At 42.3% G+C, this 18,710-nt stretch overlaps 1 protein-coding gene across 2 annotated transcripts in view; it reads left to right on the top strand.

Annotated features, from left to right (window-relative positions):
• LOC147701895 (uncharacterized) overlaps positions 1 to 17,093 on the top strand; it is a 278,593-nt gene extending 261,500 nt beyond the window's left edge. The window contains exon 7 of one of the 2 annotated variants that reach the window (XM_086930525.1): positions 15,201 to 17,093. In XM_086930525.1, coding sequence (XP_086786651.1) covers positions 15,201 to 15,817 — 617 coding nt within the window. In that variant the 3' untranslated portion in view covers positions 15,818 to 17,093. The remainder of the gene's footprint in view (positions 1 to 15,200) is intronic. The other variant, XM_086930524.1, reaches the window with a different exon arrangement.
• Positions 17,094 to 18,710: the final 1,617 nt, after the last annotated feature.

Here is an 18,710-nt window from a genome sequence, read left to right as displayed (position 1 = left end):
CTTTGTTGAGGATGTGGTGTGGGAGAAGGTCGGACGGGGATCCGGAGTGAATTGTGCCCATGGTCTTGATTGTGTGTTCGATGCTCACGTTGGCCCAGGTTGTCAGGGTGTCGTAGGCGGTGGGTCCGGTGCGGCGAGGTCTGCAGGGGTCGTCCGGGGTTTGAAACTGTCATGGATGTCGGTGATTTTCTGGTGAAAGAAGGTGGTGAGGGAGTCGCACAGGGCTTGCGATGGTGGGATGTCGTTGGTGCTGGGCCTGGAGCTGGGGTTGGAGAGTTCCTTCACAATGGTGAAGAGCTCCTTGCTGTTGTGTGCGATGTTGTCAAGGGGGTCGATGAAGGAGGTCCTTTTGGCGGTCCTGATGAGGTGGTGGTGGTTGTGGATGGTATCTTTGTGGGCAGCGCAGCTGTCAACAAGAGGTGTATGAAACTGAGTGCGGGAGGGATCCTGAGACATGGGTGATCAACACCCCCAGATGGGTGTGGGTAGAGGGGACCCATGCCAAAGACTCACAGCAAGGCATCCGACATACTAAGAGTTCCTAATTGACATCCCTATCTGTGGGGAAGAGACGGCTCCTGGGCTGAGTCCAGGAGGAGAGAGAACACCTCCTGGCGATGGACCTTGACTGGGCCCGAGCAGTGAATCATACACACCCCAGAAGCCCCACAAAGAAACCCAACCTAAGAGGAGACCCTGTTTTCTACTTCCACCAGTCCTGTACATATACTCAAACATACCCACAGTCATATAAGCGTGCAGTAGCCTGAAATAACATTATCAATCAGACATAGCCACGTCACACAATCAACACAAAGTATGCTCTAACAGAGCCACCTTCAATGGCTAGGGATAAGAAGCCAAAACCATTGAAACAGGCGGAAATGGACAGATGCGCAAAGGTCATGGCCCCCCTCTCAGGGCAGCAAGTAAAACCTATCCATGCCAGACAATGCGATCCTCTTGCAAGCAATACAGTCCACTAGAGTGGTGCTGGATGGAAGAATAGTAGAAGTCTGCTCGGATGTAACCCTACTATGTCAGGATTTGCGCAGTGTATCTGAAAGGGTTACACATGTGGAATAACACACCTTAGAGGTCAAGACTGTATCCCATACATTGCTTAAGGAAGTCGCAAACCTCACAAACTCCATATAGGAGATCACCTGGAAGGGAGATGACACAAAAAAACAAGCGTGTAGAAACAGGCTACGTTTCATGGGCTTCCTGGAAGGAATTTAAGGATAAGACGTGGGAGCATTTCTTTGCAAATGGCTCAGGGACTCCCTCCCAAAGGCACAGTTCTCATCATGCTTCGTAACCGATCGTTCCCACAGGATGCCCAGCTCTAGACCACCAGTGGAACACCTCCATGGCCTCTAATAGCTCGCTTTTTAAATTACCAAGACTGTGATTTGATAGTCCGGGAGATGAGACCAATTGGGGAGGTCTGGCTTGCCACCACCACAATAATGGTCTTTCCAGACTACTCCTGGGAAGCTCGGAAACAAAGGAGAACCTTTAACTCTGTCAAAGAAAAACTGCCAAATCTCCACATCCAGTACATGCTGCCCTTTCCTTGAACCAGTCAACTTAACCAACTTCCACCGTATTACCTGTCTTTCTTTCATAGGAAAAATCATCAAGAATGTAGTTGCAACCCAACTTCAGGAACACATCTACAGTAATATTCTTAAACTGAGCTGGCAATCAGGCTTCAGACCATGCTACAGCACTGAGATGGCCACTCTTCAAGTAGTCAACTACATCCTCCTCATTGACCAGAATGACCCCTGCCTCCTGGTCATGCATGACCTTTCTGAAGCCTTCAACAAAGTCGACTATCCAGCTGTGATCAACACCCGGTAAACCTGCACAGAATTTTCTGACACTACCTTGAAATGGTCACATCCTACCACACTATCTGGAACAGCGCATGCAAACCGGTTTCTCAAGATCAAAGGCATTCCCCATTTTCTTTAGATTACCAGAAGGCTCATTTCTTTTCCTTATCATCTTCAACCTCTGAATGCAACCGCTCAAATCCATTAATGTAGGCAGCAACATCAACATCTGTCAATGCACATATGATACCCAATTCTACATAAAAATACTGTCACTCAAAAACTTTTAGAGGCTCAAATCCTGCCTCAAATGGCTCCAATCTTGCATGTTAACTAATTTTCTGAAGCTAAATCCAATAAATTCTGACTTCCTACTGTTTGCCAACAGCATAAAAAAACACAGATTCAATCCTTACTCCACCCACTAACCAGTTGACACACCATGCACAATCGCTGTGATTCACCCTCAACACAGACCTCTCATTCAAGCAACACATTGCAAATAAGACCAAACCCGTTGGTTCTAACTCTCCCTCTTGATGAAAGTTAAGCTGTTGCTCACTGAAGATTACTTTATACCAGCCATACAAGACATAGCCCTCTCTCATCTGAGCAGGGGCAAAGCTGTGCTCAGCTGTATGCCCTGCACCACTCTGATACCCCTGAAATGTATCCTTCATTCAGAGGCACAGCTCATCAAGGGCTCAAATACATTTGATCACATCACCCCCTCCCCCATTATACAATGTGCACTGGCTCCCCCTTCCGGTGCAGATCAACAACCACACCACAGTTTACCTGCCAAACTAGCCATCTCTGGGGGACCAGACCAGGAGCATGGATATTGTCACATTGGAGGCACACATTGGAAAAAGGTAAAAACTAGAAGGCAAACCTTTTCTGTTCATGTCCCCAAGATATGGAACAACAACTGTATCAACATCAGATTACCAAGGGAGAGACTACCAACTCTCCTACAATTAAGAAAAAAAGCTAAAAACAACTCTTCAAGGAGCACCACCTTTCTCCAGTCATTGTATCTCACAGTTTTCAGGACTTTCAATCTAGATTCGCACTGTACGAATAACAACGCATACATTCACATGGCTACTGGAGAAATAGATATATAGCTAGTGATGCTGGCAAATCACAGTTAAGGTGGCGGAAAGACTACAGTGTTAACAGCCATTTAATCACCACATCTCCTTGAAGAAATCAATACTTCAGGATGATGAAACACTACGGTCTTTATATCCATACAATTTTTGCCCTCTTTAGAATGGGCTGGTCATCTGTAAGTAATAACACAGTATACTCCACATTTTCATGCCTTACTTTGCCTCTTTGGTGTTATAATACATAAACAGCACTGCAGCTCTCTAGTAATAATGTGTGGTAAGACATAGTTGAAGTTGCCAGATCCCTCCTTGTATCCCAAATACTGTGGTTCTGTCATGGCTTTTCCATTTACAGATTATTATCAATTGTATGTGTTAAAAAGGAGGAAGCATAAACTACGACTTACAAAAACACTGATTTGTTAATCATGAAAGCACAGAACTAAAAACAAGATGTTTGGCATATAAGCAGTGTTCGGACATCCATTATTGCTCTGCAATCTGCATCCACTGCCTGAACTAGGTTTCGAAAATATATCTTGTCTTTAATATGTTGACTTTCACTTATTTTCACTTTCCTTCTTTCAGAGTCATTGTGTAATTCATACTAACATTTTTAAACCAACAGTTGAAAATACTGCATCATCATTTTATTTTGATTGGCTTTTTCATTAGCCGGTGTTTATATATCTTTTCACACATGATGGACCACGTGCTGGAAATTGCTGTGATGGGATATGAGGGAGGTCAAGCCTACTGAATCACTGTGATAATGATGACTTAATTAGGAGTTATTTCAATTAGGCAATATAGCGATAACATCAAATCTGTTAAGCAAATGCCTGGTTCCATAACACTTCTTTGAAGGCATGAGCTCATTTGAAACAACACTCTGAATAAAAACTTTATATTCCACATTAGTTGAGTTTATCAGATGCTGATGTCACATTAGAGTGGTAAATCACAGCGGCTGCTCTTCAGGGTCTTTCCTTCTCATGTCTTCAGAGGGATTTGCATAATTTCTGCAGGCAGAAAAAGATATGCAGGACACAGAGAATGTATGCTATTCCTTGATTTCTTGAAATGTGCATAGAAAATGCATAGTTATTGCAAAGTACAGACATTCACAGTGACAATCTAACCACAGTTAAAGAAATTGATAGACCATCATAAGTATATAATACTATAATTGCATCGCTACAAGTAGCATTTTGCAGTGTTAACACACTTTAAACAGACCACCAATTCTTTATACAAATACATCAAAGGACAGTGAATATTTTTACATCATCATTCTTGCTTTACTCTTCTAAGCATCTGAAGTATGTCATATGTGTCATTTTTTCAGAGTTCCAAATAAGCATATTTGTTTGCTCTATAGTAAACCAGCCCTAACAATAGAAAATTAGTTAATGATGCAGTTGCTAATATATAAGAAGGACACAGCAGTAGCTCATACCATCGCTTTTTTCCACTTGTGCTTGAACATTGCTTTAAATAGAAGTCTTCAACTAAATGTCAGAACTTTAATTGTACGTATACTAGATAGGAATATGTGGTTCCTACCTCAAGGGAGTTGACTTTAAGATATGTGATCATCCTTATACTGCCCTCTACCGCTTCTGATATTTTTTTCTTAACCCAGGCCGATTTTGGGTTTCTTAATTTGTTGCGTGTGTTAAGCTTTCATATGACAAGTTTGAATTGTTCAACTTACAATCTAGCATATATTATCCAAAGTATTTTCATGAAATTTTCAGCTTCTGAGTAAAAGATGAAGTGTATCATTCTAAATTCTGCCTTTAGAGCTAGACAGTATTCTGATTCTCATAAGTATTAGATTTAGCTCACTAATAGCTTTTGCACCAAGCAAATATGTGCTTACTAATATGGTAGCAAAAGACTTGAGAGACTTTAATTCTTATAAATCTAAATCAAAGATCTTACATATCCTATACCCCCAGATTTCTAGTTGTAAAGGGCTGCTCTCAGGGCCTTTCAACAAAACTATCCAGATCCTATTAATCTACAAAAAGATTGTCTACTCTCGCCAAGTGGTGAAGTCATTCTGAAATTAAAGTTTAGAATGATGTACTAACATTCCAATTTCCATTTTGTTTTTATTATGATTTGGAATTCCACAGAATTCCACATAAAATGCATCTTAAAAACACATTTCATTCCCAAAAAGTTACCAATGTTAATTCATATTGTCATTTCAACAAAAAACACGGATGAACATAACAGTAGCAGTCAATCTTGAGGTTTTCCAGTGCAAGAAGGGGTGAACCTTAAGTAATTTATTTATTTATTTCTTTATTTTTAAAATTTATAAAGCGCGGCGTTTGCCCATGGGCGTCTTGGCGCTGAGACTCATTATGGCCTAGGGACTTAATATGCATTTAGTAGTGCAGAAGGGTGAAGAGCTTATTGGTTGAACAGCCACGTCTTCAACAGTTTTCTAAATTGTAGCAGTGTGGGAGAGGATCTAATTTCCAGTGGAAGTGTATTCCAAAGTCTGGCTGCAGCTATGGTAAAAGATCTGTCTCCCCAAGTGACTGTCTTTGTTCTAGGTACAGTTAGGCGGAGAGCATTTAATGACCTTAGTTGTCGGGTGGGGAGGTAAAGTATAAGCTTCTCCTTCAGGAACTTTGGCCCTAGCTGATGGATGGCTTTGAAGGTAATACACAAAGTTTTAAACTTGATTCTATTTTTCACCGTCAGCCAGTGATAGCTCCTGATAGCTTGTTTAATTGGTTGAAATTTGGGGGTGCCAGACAGCAGCCTAGCAGCCACATTCTGGACCATTTGTAGTTTAGCCACAACACGGGCTTGAGCATTCAAGAACAAGCCATTGCAGTAATCCACGGCGGACAATACTAGTGAGCTCACCACTGTTTTTCCTCCTTTGTCTGAAAGAAATGGGATGATTTTTCTAAGGAGTTTAAGTTTGAAGAAAGCTGCGGAAGCTATTTGATTAGCATGTCCAATGAAATTGAGTCTCTCATCAAAAATCACACCTAGATTTCAAACTTTCTGCACCGGGGACGGCAGCGCCCCTAGCAACGGAGGCCACCATATTGAGGACCAGATTGGAAAAAGTTTTCCAAAAATGATCACCTCCGTTTTCTCTGAATTCAACCTTAGACAGTTGCAAGACATCCACTCCTTAATAGCCAGCATGCCTTCCTGAAACCTGGCTGCCACCTCTTCGCCGTCGTTATTGACGGCTAGGACCAGCTGTGTATCGTCCGCATAGGTGGTGAGGCTCATCCGGTAGGTGTTAATAACCTTAACTAAGTCCGCCACATAAATATTGAAAAGGGTCGGACTTATGGATGAGCCTTGTGGCACTCCACATGGGAGAGCCAGGTCCGCCGATCGGAAAGGCCCCAAGGTTACTGCTTGGGTTCTTCCTGACAGGAAGGAGGCGAGCAAGGCTCTGGCCATGGCCTGGACACCCAGCTCTTCGACACGGTCAATCAAGATAGAGTGATTGACCATGTCGAAGGCCGCCGATAGATCCAGAAGTAATCAGATTGTCATACAGGAATTTTTACGTATTTATACAAATTTCTGATCTAATACTATCCCAAAACATTCAGTATTAAAAGTTATTGTAAAATACAGAGATTTAAAATGTTCTATACAGTACTAGATCATGGACGAAATAACCATGTAAAGAGATAATTTATCAATTCACTAAACTGTACTGTATAACCAGCAGCATATTAACAGTGCAAAGTAGTTCAATACCTTAAACTCGCCTTTTTTATAAGTATGGGCGAATTTCAAATAAATCTGCGAATTCGCGAATTTTCCTGCGAAATCGTGGATTTGTTTTGCGATTTGCACTATACTCAACTGGAGTACTTTCTACTGGCTAATCAGTAAGTGCTACCTCGTTGGGTAAATGTATAATGCTTTTCCTACACTGCAGCTGTGTAAAGGGCCAGAAGATTTGTCTCCAGTGCCTATGTGTGCCTGTAACTTTGCCACCGCGCCAAAAGGCGCCGAGGTCCCTTGAGTGAGCTGTCCATCATAGTTAGGAAAGAGCGGGAAAAACGTTTGATACTGCTAGTGTGTGGGCCAGGCAAAACAGGCAGGGCTTCTATGCGTGTGCACATGCCTCTTGTGTAAAGGGTCAGAGAGCGAGCGGGGCAGCAAGTGAGGAGAAAGCAGCCTCCTGGTCACAGAAACTAGGGGATCGCGCTCGAGAAGTTCATGGATGCAAAGACCTCCCTCGAGTATTACAGCTAATTTTCGACGGCAGAGATGGGTTTAAAGCACACTTGCCCAGCCTCGACCTTGCTCACTAATGTTTTGGGCTGATTAAAATGTTACTGAATTTGAGCTTCAACTCGGGCACCTGCTTTATTTATCTGTAAGTGCTTCCTGTTGAGGTTTTGTGACCGGAGCATCGTGCCATACTTGTAACTATTCTATGACCCTGCTTCGAGGGTCAGAGCAGGGTCAGAGAATGGTTGCAAGTAGGCAACGAACTCTGGAGGCGCCGCTCAGGAAGCACTTACAGGGTTACATCAGGTGCCCAAGTTGAAGTTAATTTCTTTGTAACCATTTTGTAAATGGTTACAAAGTAATTAGCTTCAACTTGGGCACCTGCTGTAACCCTGTAACCCTGTAAGTGCTATATGGAACATTTGTCCCGCTCGCGGATTCGCAGATTTTTCTGCAATTTCGCGAGATTCGCGGATCGCAAAATTGCCAAAAGTCCGCAAATTCTGCGAGTGGAACGAATTTTCGGCGCACACTTACTTTTTTAGTATGAAGTACACAATAGTTTAGCAGCAAAACAAGGATTTAGTAAGGTGCTTGAGATCCTAGAGGATAAGTAACGAGAAGAGAAAAAAATAAAATTATAATGCTGCCCATGCTTAATTCCAAACCTATTAAATTGGGCAAAAATCGTCTAATACATAATAATTTAACAGCAGAACAAATTAAGTGAAGTGCTTGGGATCCAAAAAATAAGTAACTAGCAGTGGAAAAGATTTGAAAAAGTGCACATGCTTAATTGTAAACATAATAAATCGGTCATAAAGACTGGAAGGTCAGGAAAAAGTGCAAGTGCTCTATACATAAGCATTAAGAAGATCTTTACTAGCTAGTAAGCAGCAACTGAAAAGATTTGGAAAAGTGCACATGCTAAATTGTAAACATAATAAATCGGTCATAAACACCAAAAGGTCAAGAAAAAGTGCAAGTGCTCTGTACATACGTATTAAGAAGATCTTTACTACCTTAAAATATGTTTAAAAATTGTGTAAAAAAGCTAAAAACACATCATTTCAGATGGGGGGGGACAGCAGACAATTTCGGGCCTCTTCTGCTGTAGCGGTATTATACTTTAAAATATAAATCCTTAATTAACTACGTATTGATTGTAATGCTGGGCAAACAAATAAAACATGATTCAAATCTTGTATACAGGAATTATATAAATGACAATACCTTTCATGTCTAGGAATACCCTCCCAGGTTTCTGTTATAATTCTTAGGGTGAGTAAATTCAATCTCAGTAGCAAAATCACCCTGCGCACTCCATGTTTAAGATTCCATAAAACATAAGGTTGGGGATTTTTGACAATACTGCTCACCACAATACAATCAATGTTTCTATTCTCTGAACACATTTCAATATCTCTTTCACGAGAAACCCCGTAGAATTTTTTCCCTTAATTATAATTTCTCAAAGCACTTTTGCAGAGAAGCACCACCCACCCATATCTAAACCAAACATTCATAATGCTTTCAAATTATTCCTAAAAATAGCACTTTTTTCCTTCATATTTATAAATATTTCTCTGTACAGTGCTACCAGTAGCAAATTCTCAGAGCTATTTATCAGTGCATTACACCATCTTAAGCACGCAGCCATTGATAGTGCATATGTTTAAAGAAGACCAAATTCGAGCCTAAGCGCTGCAATCGGTGCAGCGCGATTCAAATTACATTTTTGACGCCAGATTTGTCCATACACTTTATCGAATTTTTTTTCACTGGCGTAGCTCAGGGTTGGTGGGATCTTTATTTTATAGACCGAAATAATGTGTGAGAAATGTCTTTTCCCACATTGTGTGTGTGTCCAGACGATTAATTGCAAAGGCTTGTGAAATCGCTTTGCCTTTGCAATGGTCCATATGTCTATTAGCTGAGGACCTATTTGTAAATATTTTTCCTAAGCATGAATAAAATTTTACTATTCCCAATTTTTTTTCCCAGGAACCAGTTCACATTTTTCCTGGCCTTACATCCTTGGTAACTAAAAATCATAACTTTGATTTTTTAAATATTTACTTTTAAATAATACTCTTCTGTGTACTTAATTAGCTCAGCAAGTCATCTTTGCAGTCCAATTGGAGTTAAATCCATTATTATTGCATCATCTGCATATAGCAGACAGCTCAACTCTAAGTTTCCTAATGTAGGGGGATCCCATTTACTAAGCCCCACTCTATTTGGCAAATCATTAATATAGATGGAAAAAAGTAAAGGGGCCAGAAGGCACCCCTGCTTCAACCCATTGTTGGTTCCTATTTTCTTCGAAAGACCTTGTGTTCCCTCAATTATACCTTGGTCCAGGTAGAAGAGTGAAGAGCAATTATTAATCTTAAAAGATTCCCTGGTATCCCCATAGTGACTCATTTCCTCCACAGCTTCCCCTGATCTACCCTGTCAAATGCTGTGGCGAAATCTATAAAAGCAGAGTATAACGGCACACCCCGACTTACTGGATATTTTTCAGTTAAAGTTTGCAGAATGGAGATATTATCCAGTGTGCCACTATTCTTACGAAATCCTGTTTGTTCCAAAGGGATATCATTATTTCCAAATGCCCACTCTTGAAGATGAGTGAGAATACTCTTTGCAAACAGTTTCCCGGTTGCATCCTGGAGCGAAATTTGTCTAAAACTGGCCGGGGAATTTTTAGGACCCTTTTTATAGAGAAGAACTCGTTTTCTTCCCTTCTAGGATTTTGGAACATCGCCATAGGTATAACAATGGGCAAACAACGGATGCAAAAATGTTGCCCATTCTTCACAATCCAGTTTTATTATGGCTACTGGTACATCATCTGGGCCCATTGCGCTGGAATATCTTGCCTCTTTAATTTAACCCTCAATCTCCATGCATGATGGTGCACCATAATTGTCCCCCAAGTTGGAGTGGTACTAACGCCTTGGTTCTGTCCAACTATGAAATTTAAAGCATAGAGCTGGGAACTGTACATTGACCATTCTGTTTCTGGGAGTAAAATAGGTTTTGACTACTCTCTCCCATCACAGAAGTTTGCTATCAGTGCCCAATACTTCCTAGTATCCCCGGAAAGAGCCCCCTCTCGGAGTCTAACCCATTTTTCGTCTTCAGCCCTCCTTCGGTCCAATGTTATTTTCCTTTTCCACACCTGTTTCAGCCTACTTATTTGTATTTGCCTTTGTGTTGTTAGCACCCTTAATTGGTCTCTAATTAAACCATTAGTTTCCCTATTCAGTTTTAAAATTTCCCATGGGATTATTCCTAATGGAGTAGAAATAAAAACTTGCTTCTTTCTTCCGAAACTTCTAATTGCAGCCAAGACTCTCTCGAACCTCTGAACCAGTGTTTCTTGGCTGGGAATAAAGGCGGTATTTTAAAAAACGCTCTTAAAATTTGGAAACTAATTATTTTACCAGCAAGTACGCCCATTATTACAATTATAAGAGACCTTTTCATCCCTCTGATTCCAAAGTTCAGACTTCTCAATTTCTATGACCATTTTTACAACTAAAATATTATGGTCACTCATATTTGTGGCAGATACCTTAAATTGTGTACACACATTAAATAATTGAAGAGTAACTGCCACATAATCAATTAAAGAGTCACCATGTGCCCCCCGGAAGGTATAAGCTGCGTTGGAGTCCTCCGGGAATCTAGAGGAAGTTATGGCCCTCTTGGCCAAGGGGGCCATCGAGCGCGTTTCTGGGCCAGAAGTAGGGTGTGGTTGTTACTCCCACTACTTTCTCGTACCCAAGAAGGACAAAGGGGGCCTATGCCCTATCTTGGACCTGCGGAACGTCAACGGCTTCCTCCGAAAGGAGAAGTTCAAGATGCTGACTTTGGCTCAGGTCTTAGCTACCCTGGACCCGGGAGACTGGATGGTAGCATTGGACTGGCAGGACGCTTATTTTCACATCCCCATCCTGCCGGCCCGCCGGCGTTACCTGCGGTTCACGGTAGGCCACGGTAGGCCACGAGCACTTTCTGTTTACCGTGCTCCCCTTCGGCCTTACCAGCACCCCACAGGTGTTCACGAAAGTGATGGCAGTGGTGGCAGCTCATCTGCACCGGTTAGGGGTTTCAGTCTTCTCCTACCACGACGACTGGTTGTTGAAGGCGGGCTCGCCCCAGACAGTCAAGCCGACCTCCTGCACCTGCTGGGGTTCTCCATCAATGTGCCGAAGTCACACTGTGGCCCTCTCAGAAGCTCCTCTTCATTGGAGCGGTTCTAGACTCTGCGCAGTTTCAGGTTTATCCTCCAGAACAGCGGGTTTGGGATATTCAGGCTCTGATTCCGATCTTTCAGCCGTTATCCTGAGTCTTGGTCAGGTTGACTCTGCGGTTTCTGGGGCTGATGGCCTCCTGCATCCTTCTGGTGCATCACACCAGGTGGCGGATGCGGGCTCTGCAGTGGGACCTGAAGTTTCAGTGGTCCCAGCATCAGGGCAACTTGTCCGACCATGTCTTGGTTTCGGAGGACACTGCAAGACAGTTGCAGTGGTGGCTCACGGACAGCGATTGGGTCAGCGGCAGATCTCTCTCCCTCCCCCAACCGGAGCACGTAGTTGTGACGGACGCGTCCCTCCAGGGCTTGGGGGGCCACATGGGAGAGGTGGAGATCAGAGTCCTCTGGTCTCCGGCGGAGTCCTGGCTCCATATCAACCTTCTGAAGCTGCGGGCGATCCGGCTTGCACTGAAGGCATTCCTCCCCTCTGTCCGGGGGAGTGAAGTGCAGGTGTTCACGGACAACACCTCCGCCATATGGTACTCCAACAAACAGGGCGGGGTTGGGTCGTGGACCCTATGCCAGGAGGCTCTGCACCTCTGGCAGTGGCTGGAACATCAGGGCGTGACCCTGGTAGTTCAACACCTGGCAGGTTCCCTGAACGCCAGGGCTGACTAACTCAGCCGTCGGTGCATGATGGATCACGAATGGCGTCTGAACTCGGACGTGGCGCAAGGCCTCTTTCAGCAGTGGGGAGAGCCTTGGTTAGATCTATTCGCCACAGAAGAGAACGCGCAATGTCATCAGTTCTGTGCATTGAAATTTCCAAGGATGCACTCGCTCGGAGACGCTTTTCGGCACGAGTGGAGCTGCGGTCTGTTGTACCCCTTTCCGCCTATACCACTTCTGCCCAGAGTGCTGAAGGAGATCAGGCGCGACCGAGCCCAAGTCATCCTTGTGGCTCCGGACTGGGCACAGAGATATTGGTATCCTGATCTACTGAGCATGTCTGTCAATCCCCCAATTCGTCTGCCTCTTCAGGAGGACTTTCTGTCGCAGCAGCAGGGGACGGTCCTCCACCCGAATCTGTCCAGTCTCCACCTCCATGCTTGGAGATTGAGCGGGGACAGTTGAGGCTATTTGACTTGCCTCCTGAAGTTTGTAATGTGATTCTGGCAGCCAGGCATCCCTCCACAAAGTCGGTATACGCCTGCAGGTGGAATAGATTTGTGGCATGGTGCACAGCAAAGGCTGTGGATAGACTCTCTGCCCCTCTTTCTGAGGTGCTCCTCTTCCTTCTTTCTCTTGCCCAGCAGGGCTCTGCTCTGGGCACTATCAAGGGCTACCTTTCTGCCCTTTCCACCTTCTTGAGGCTACCTGATCAGCCTTCTTTGTTCAAGTCCCCGATTGTAAATAGGTTCTTGAAGGGCATCACTCATATGTTTCCCCCTGTTCCTTTCGTGATGCCCCAGTGGGACTTGAACCTGGTTCTGACTTATCTGATGTGTGCTCCTTTTGAGCCGCTTCATAACCGTACTCTCCGTCTTCTTACTCTTAAGACTGCTTTCCTGGTTGCCATCACCTCTGCCAGGAGTGAGTGAGCTCCAGGCTATTTCCTCCGAGCCTCCTTTCCTTCATCCATCCATCCGTACAAGGTTGTGTTGCGGACAAGACCCTCTTTCCTGCCTTCCACATCGGGCAGTCCATCACTTTGCACACCTTCTTTCTGCCTCTGCATCCCTCTAAAGGACCGCCTGGACCCAAAACGTGCGCTCTCATTCTATCTGGCTCGCACACGCCAGGTCCGGGTGGATGACCAACTCTTTGTTGGTTACGTGGGCGCTAAGAAGGGACAGGCGGTGCGCAAACGGACCATCTCTCAGTGGGTCGTGTTGTGTATCAAGGCATGCTACTCTTTGGCTAAGAAGGAGCCTCCTGTTGGGCTAAAGGCCCATTCCGCTCGGGCCACGGTGGCTACTATGGCCCTGGGCCGGGGAGTCCCCTTGCAGGACATTTGTCAGGCAGATGCGTGGGCCTCGCTGCACACGTTCGCAAGACACTACTGCCTCGACAGCCAAGTCCGGAGGGATGGCTTCTTTGGCCGTTCCGTCCTCCAGGACTTTCTGGTGTGATTATTGGTTTGCAGACCCGCCACCGGGGTTGGTATTTCTGGGGTATCTATTCTAAGGTAAGGAATCTAATACTAACCTGTTTCTTTCAGATGCACAAGTTACTTACCTCCCCACCCATCCTCTCCGTTCTGCGAACTGATATCTAAGGTTAAGGTCATCCCCTTTCAGGGCACCAGTGTTGGTTTTTATCATGGCTCTGCGTTTCTGGCGCGGAAAAGCTGTGTATAAGAACTGACGTCAGTGCGCGCGGGGGGCGTCTAAGTACTCCGGTGCCGTCTTCCCGGTGCCGATGACAGACGCAGAGCCGCAGACGACGCCTACCGACGCGCAAGGGTACTGCTACGCAAATGTTTACGGATCCAGTCTGACGCCTGGGAATATTCTAAGGTAAGGAATCTAATACTAACTACTGTTTCTTACAGATATATCGTTACCGAAGGTAAGTAACTTGTGCGTTTGGTCCTGAATTTTGTCACTTTCAATATATATATATGTGTTCTAAATACACATTTTAATGTCTACATGGTTGGCAGAATTTTACATTCGTGTTCACATTTCCATTTCGGTTACTTACTCCGTTAAATATATATATTTATCTAGAATTTGAATACTTGGATTTTTCACTGTCATCTAAATAAACCTATAAATTGAAACATAAACCAACAATTAGATTAAATTGGGAACTAAATAATAACAGAAAAATAGAACCATACATAACCATAAAACACATTATAACTTAGTTGAATTCATGTAACTTATTTTATGTATGGTTAGTAAACTATCAGTTCTACGGAATTTATTGCCGGGCTGCCCAAGAAAAGGCATTCTTCTTAAATAGTTTACACTGGCTGCAATTGAAGGAGAATTACAGTTCTTTATAAATGTTATTCATGCAAAAGTACACTATTCAATATAAGTTAAACATATTTATGTAACTGGCGTTTCTACATAAGAAAAAATGAATTGTTACATTATTCTACAGTCTTCAGCTCCTTTGTTTTAAATTGCCAACACACACAATTAAGGACTTTCTTTATTTGAGGTTCAACCATACAACCCTCATGCTGGAACCCTTTGAAAAGAGAATATTGGGTTTGGAGTTGAGAATAGATCCACTATATTGACAGGCTTTCAATCTTTAAAATGTTTTTTTTTTCCTGAAAGTCTCATTCTATGTAGCTTCTGTCAAGTAATTTTAAGTAGGTTGAACACTGCATGTAATGCAGCATAAGAGATTACACAAACACTAGTGAATTCTGCAGAGTTATACTTTTCTCTTAAATCAAACTAAGGTTTTGTAAGGAGGCAAATGTTAAGACATTGGCAATTTGTTTGTGATTCTGTCACTAAATTATCATGGACTAATACTGTTATAGCATTATAGTCATTTTAAAAATCGAGTTCATTCTGTGATATCTATGTTCATGATTTTGACAATGAACAGAAGGCACTTTTTTGACAGTAGTGTGACACATTAATAGTAATTTTAGCATAATGTAGTACTAATTGAACAGGGCTTCTAAATTTGGTTTTCATCTACAATGTTTACAAATAATGTCTCATTAATTCTAACTTTTGGAATTTAATTGTATTTTAACAGAAGATGAATCTATGAACAGCATGAGGAAGACTTCCGAAGAATTCTGTAATGAAAGGAAGCGAAGTGTACCAGTTTCAGTAATACCAAGAGAGAAGACTGCTCAATATTCTACTAAGCGAATGCATTGTGAAATCAAGCAAAATCCAAGAGGCTCTCACAGAACCCAGCCCACATACACACCTGGAAGAAATTTGGAATATGAAAGGAGTTTCCATCATCTCACAAATCCAATTGTACAGCAGATTATTCATGCAGGCGAAATGCCATACACTTGCTTTGAATTTATAGATGAGAGGTGGACTCACAAAGAAAGACGAATATACTATTGTAATGACTGTGGAAGAGGCTTCTGGAAATTATATTGTTTTAAAGTTCACCAGAGGACTCATACCGGAGAGAAGCCATATACATGTAATGAATGTGAAAAAAGCTTCAGTCAATCATCAAATCTCATAAGACACCAGAAAATCCACTCTGGAGATAAACCATACAGATGTACAGAATGTGGTAAAAGCTTTAGTCAGAGCTCATCTCTAGCTAAACATCAAAACACTCACATACGAGTAGACTTCATGCAATGTAGATCATTATCCCCTTATGCCATAACTCAAGAATGAGGTTCATTCTTTCTGTAGCATGTATGTGAAAACTGAACCTAACTGGAAGAGACTGGCCCAAAAATGGCACACATACTTTTTTTGCAAATGATGGATCTTTTTTTATTTAGATTAGTTGTAGGTAACTCAAAAGGTGTGTTGATCATGGGAACATATTCAGTTTTACAAATCACAATTTGTTCTGGCCATGGAAGAGAAACTCCTTAGAGAAGTAATCCTGAGTATGCTTTCACATCGGTCGTATGTCTGGAATCCTACAAAATGTTGGATAACAACAGAAACAGACTTTCTTTAAATGGCCTATACAATAAAAGAACTATATTAATATACATGCAAAAATATATGAATTAGTAGAAATATTTTCAAAATGTATATGTTAAATTGTGGTCCTGTTAACCAGCTCAGTTATGGTATGATTATTAATTATTCCAGGGCACTTGATCAGTTATTTGTCACTTTGGGCAATTTGGCTAGTGTTTCTCTGGAATCAATTTGTAAGTCATTTCTGTTTACTTCTTCTCATAGTGAAATCAGCCATGAAGATTACAAAAGGTGACTCCTTTCCAAACTATTTGAAGTGCATAGATCCGCTTGAGTTCTTTTTTTCAATATGGATATTATAATTTCCCCCTGCTTTCATTTACTAATAATATGGCGATTTTGAAGATGGCTCCTTGTGGACTTGGATTGTGGCATTGCTCATACAGTTTACACTGTGTTATGCTGACCTTGTTTGTGGTGCATTATGAGTGAAAACTGACAGTTTGAATCCATTTCTGTAGTAGAAGAGTATCAACAGATTTCACAAGCAAGTTAAATATTATAAGATTCATATGCATGAAATGTTTAGCTGCTTTTACTGAACAAAAACAATGGTTTCACACACATATTTTAGAGGGACAGTGGCATAATCCTTATATATTTTATATGTTACGCACAAATGGCCTCCTTATTATGAAATATGGATGTGATCCTGTGGTAAGCCTCATCTTTGCTAAGATTTATCATTTTCCTTTGTTTAACTGGCACCCTCTCCTTGAAAGATAAACATAACTGAACATTATGATTGCAATTGGTGCCCTTTATAAACTGAATTTTCTAGACAGCAGATTTAAAAGCCAGAATGTTTTTTACCAAAGGGAAATATACTTTTACTAAAGCCCCACGTCCGATGTACAAAATTAAAATAATTATCTTCTTTTTAGTACAGTATTTAACTTACTGGTTTTAAGAAAATGTGCCCTGTTCAAAAAGTAACACATTTTCATGCTAACTGCAACAAAATAAACACATAATGTAAAAATACATAATGGATAACCTGCATTGTAGCATCAAAAATGTGGGATTGTGGAGACATTCATAAACCTCTTGTTTTGACCTTGTGGTTTATTATGTTTCTAGAACTTCTCAATGTCAGTATTGGACCATATACAGAGTTAGTTGTAATGCATCTGCTGTTTGTATGTATGTGTATATATATATATATATATATATATATATATCTATCTATATATATATATATATATATATATATATATATACATATACATATATATACACACACACCTACTGGCAGTCGCCAGTAGGTAGTTATAGTTAGGATTGGCTACCATAGGAAATCCGCAACATTCTATTGGGAATAACTCTGGCGCCGGGTTGAGGAATTTGTGCGCTCCTTTCCTGAAAGTTTCGGGGGGATTCGAGAAGTGGGGGCTTAGAAAAAAGGGGGTCCCAAAATGTGTTTTCTCCATGTTAATTTCCATAGGACGGTCTGACAAGTCTACAGCCTGAACCGCTGAACGGAATTACGCCAAACTTGGCAAAATTGTAGGGACTGGTACGCAGATGTGCCTTTGCCATGTTTGGGGAAAATTGTTTCAGTGGTTTTTATGAAAATTAACTTCAAAAACACATATATATCGATAGGCGCGCTCCGAGCGCTCAACGGTGCGCGTACCGGGGAGCGCACCCGGCGCGCTATGTGAGTGCGCGAGCGGAAAGCTGATTGGCTGTCGGGTGTCTGTCAACATTCTAAACAGTCCGGAGAGTCCGCCATCTTGTGTCTCGGTAGAATCGAGACACAAGAGGTGAAAAAGAAAGGGGGAAATAATTAAAAGGGGGCAGAGTAGACCCCCCTGACCCACTAGGTTTTCTGAGGGGGGCCTAGAGGGACCCTGCAGGGCAAAAAAACCTTTTTTTATTTTTGTTGAAATTTTCGCGGGGTAAGCGCTGGGTGCGTTCCCGGGTACGCTCTCCGGATCGCGCACCATGGGGAAAAACAGTGTGAAAAAAAATAAAGTAGAGTGTTTAGAGGAAAGTGATGCATTGCTGGAGTGTGTCAAAAAAATTATGCAACTCCAACAATGTATCCTTTCAAATGGGGCTAGTCCCATGTGAAAGGGCCTGCATCAGTTTTACTCCTGCTGTGAGGCAGGCGCAAGAAAAGTGACGCAGTGAAATCTCATAGATTTCACTACGTCATTTTTAATGTATGAGGCATTATGTCGCAAGGAGTTACAGATACGTCAGTATTTCTGACGTATCTGTAAGCGCAAAAGTGATGCTTTGCTGGAGTGTGTCACAAAAGTGACGCAACTCAAGCAATGCATCCTTTCACATGGGGCCAGCCCCATGTGAAAAGGCTTGCGTCAGTCTTACGCCTGCTGTGAGGCAGGCGCAAGATTTTGACGCAACAGTGTCGTAAAAGTCATAGATTTCACTGCGTCACTTCTACGACCCTTTCTTGCGTCAATATGCCCCCTTTACATACATTACACCTGGCACAGGTATAATGTGGAGCAGGGGTTTACAAAGTGACGCATTTACCTAGATGCGTCACTTTGTAAATGTGACTCAATAAGGTGCATTTTTTACACCACTGGTGCGTCCTAAA

Source organism: Lissotriton vulgaris, chromosome 7 (assembly GCF_964263255.1).
Source record: "Lissotriton vulgaris chromosome 7, aLisVul1.2, whole genome shotgun sequence".
Classification (NCBI taxonomy): domain Eukaryota; kingdom Metazoa; phylum Chordata; class Amphibia; order Caudata; family Salamandridae; genus Lissotriton; species Lissotriton vulgaris.
The sequence above is the reverse complement of the archived record's forward strand: the minus strand, read 5'-3'. Positions and strand labels throughout refer to the sequence as shown.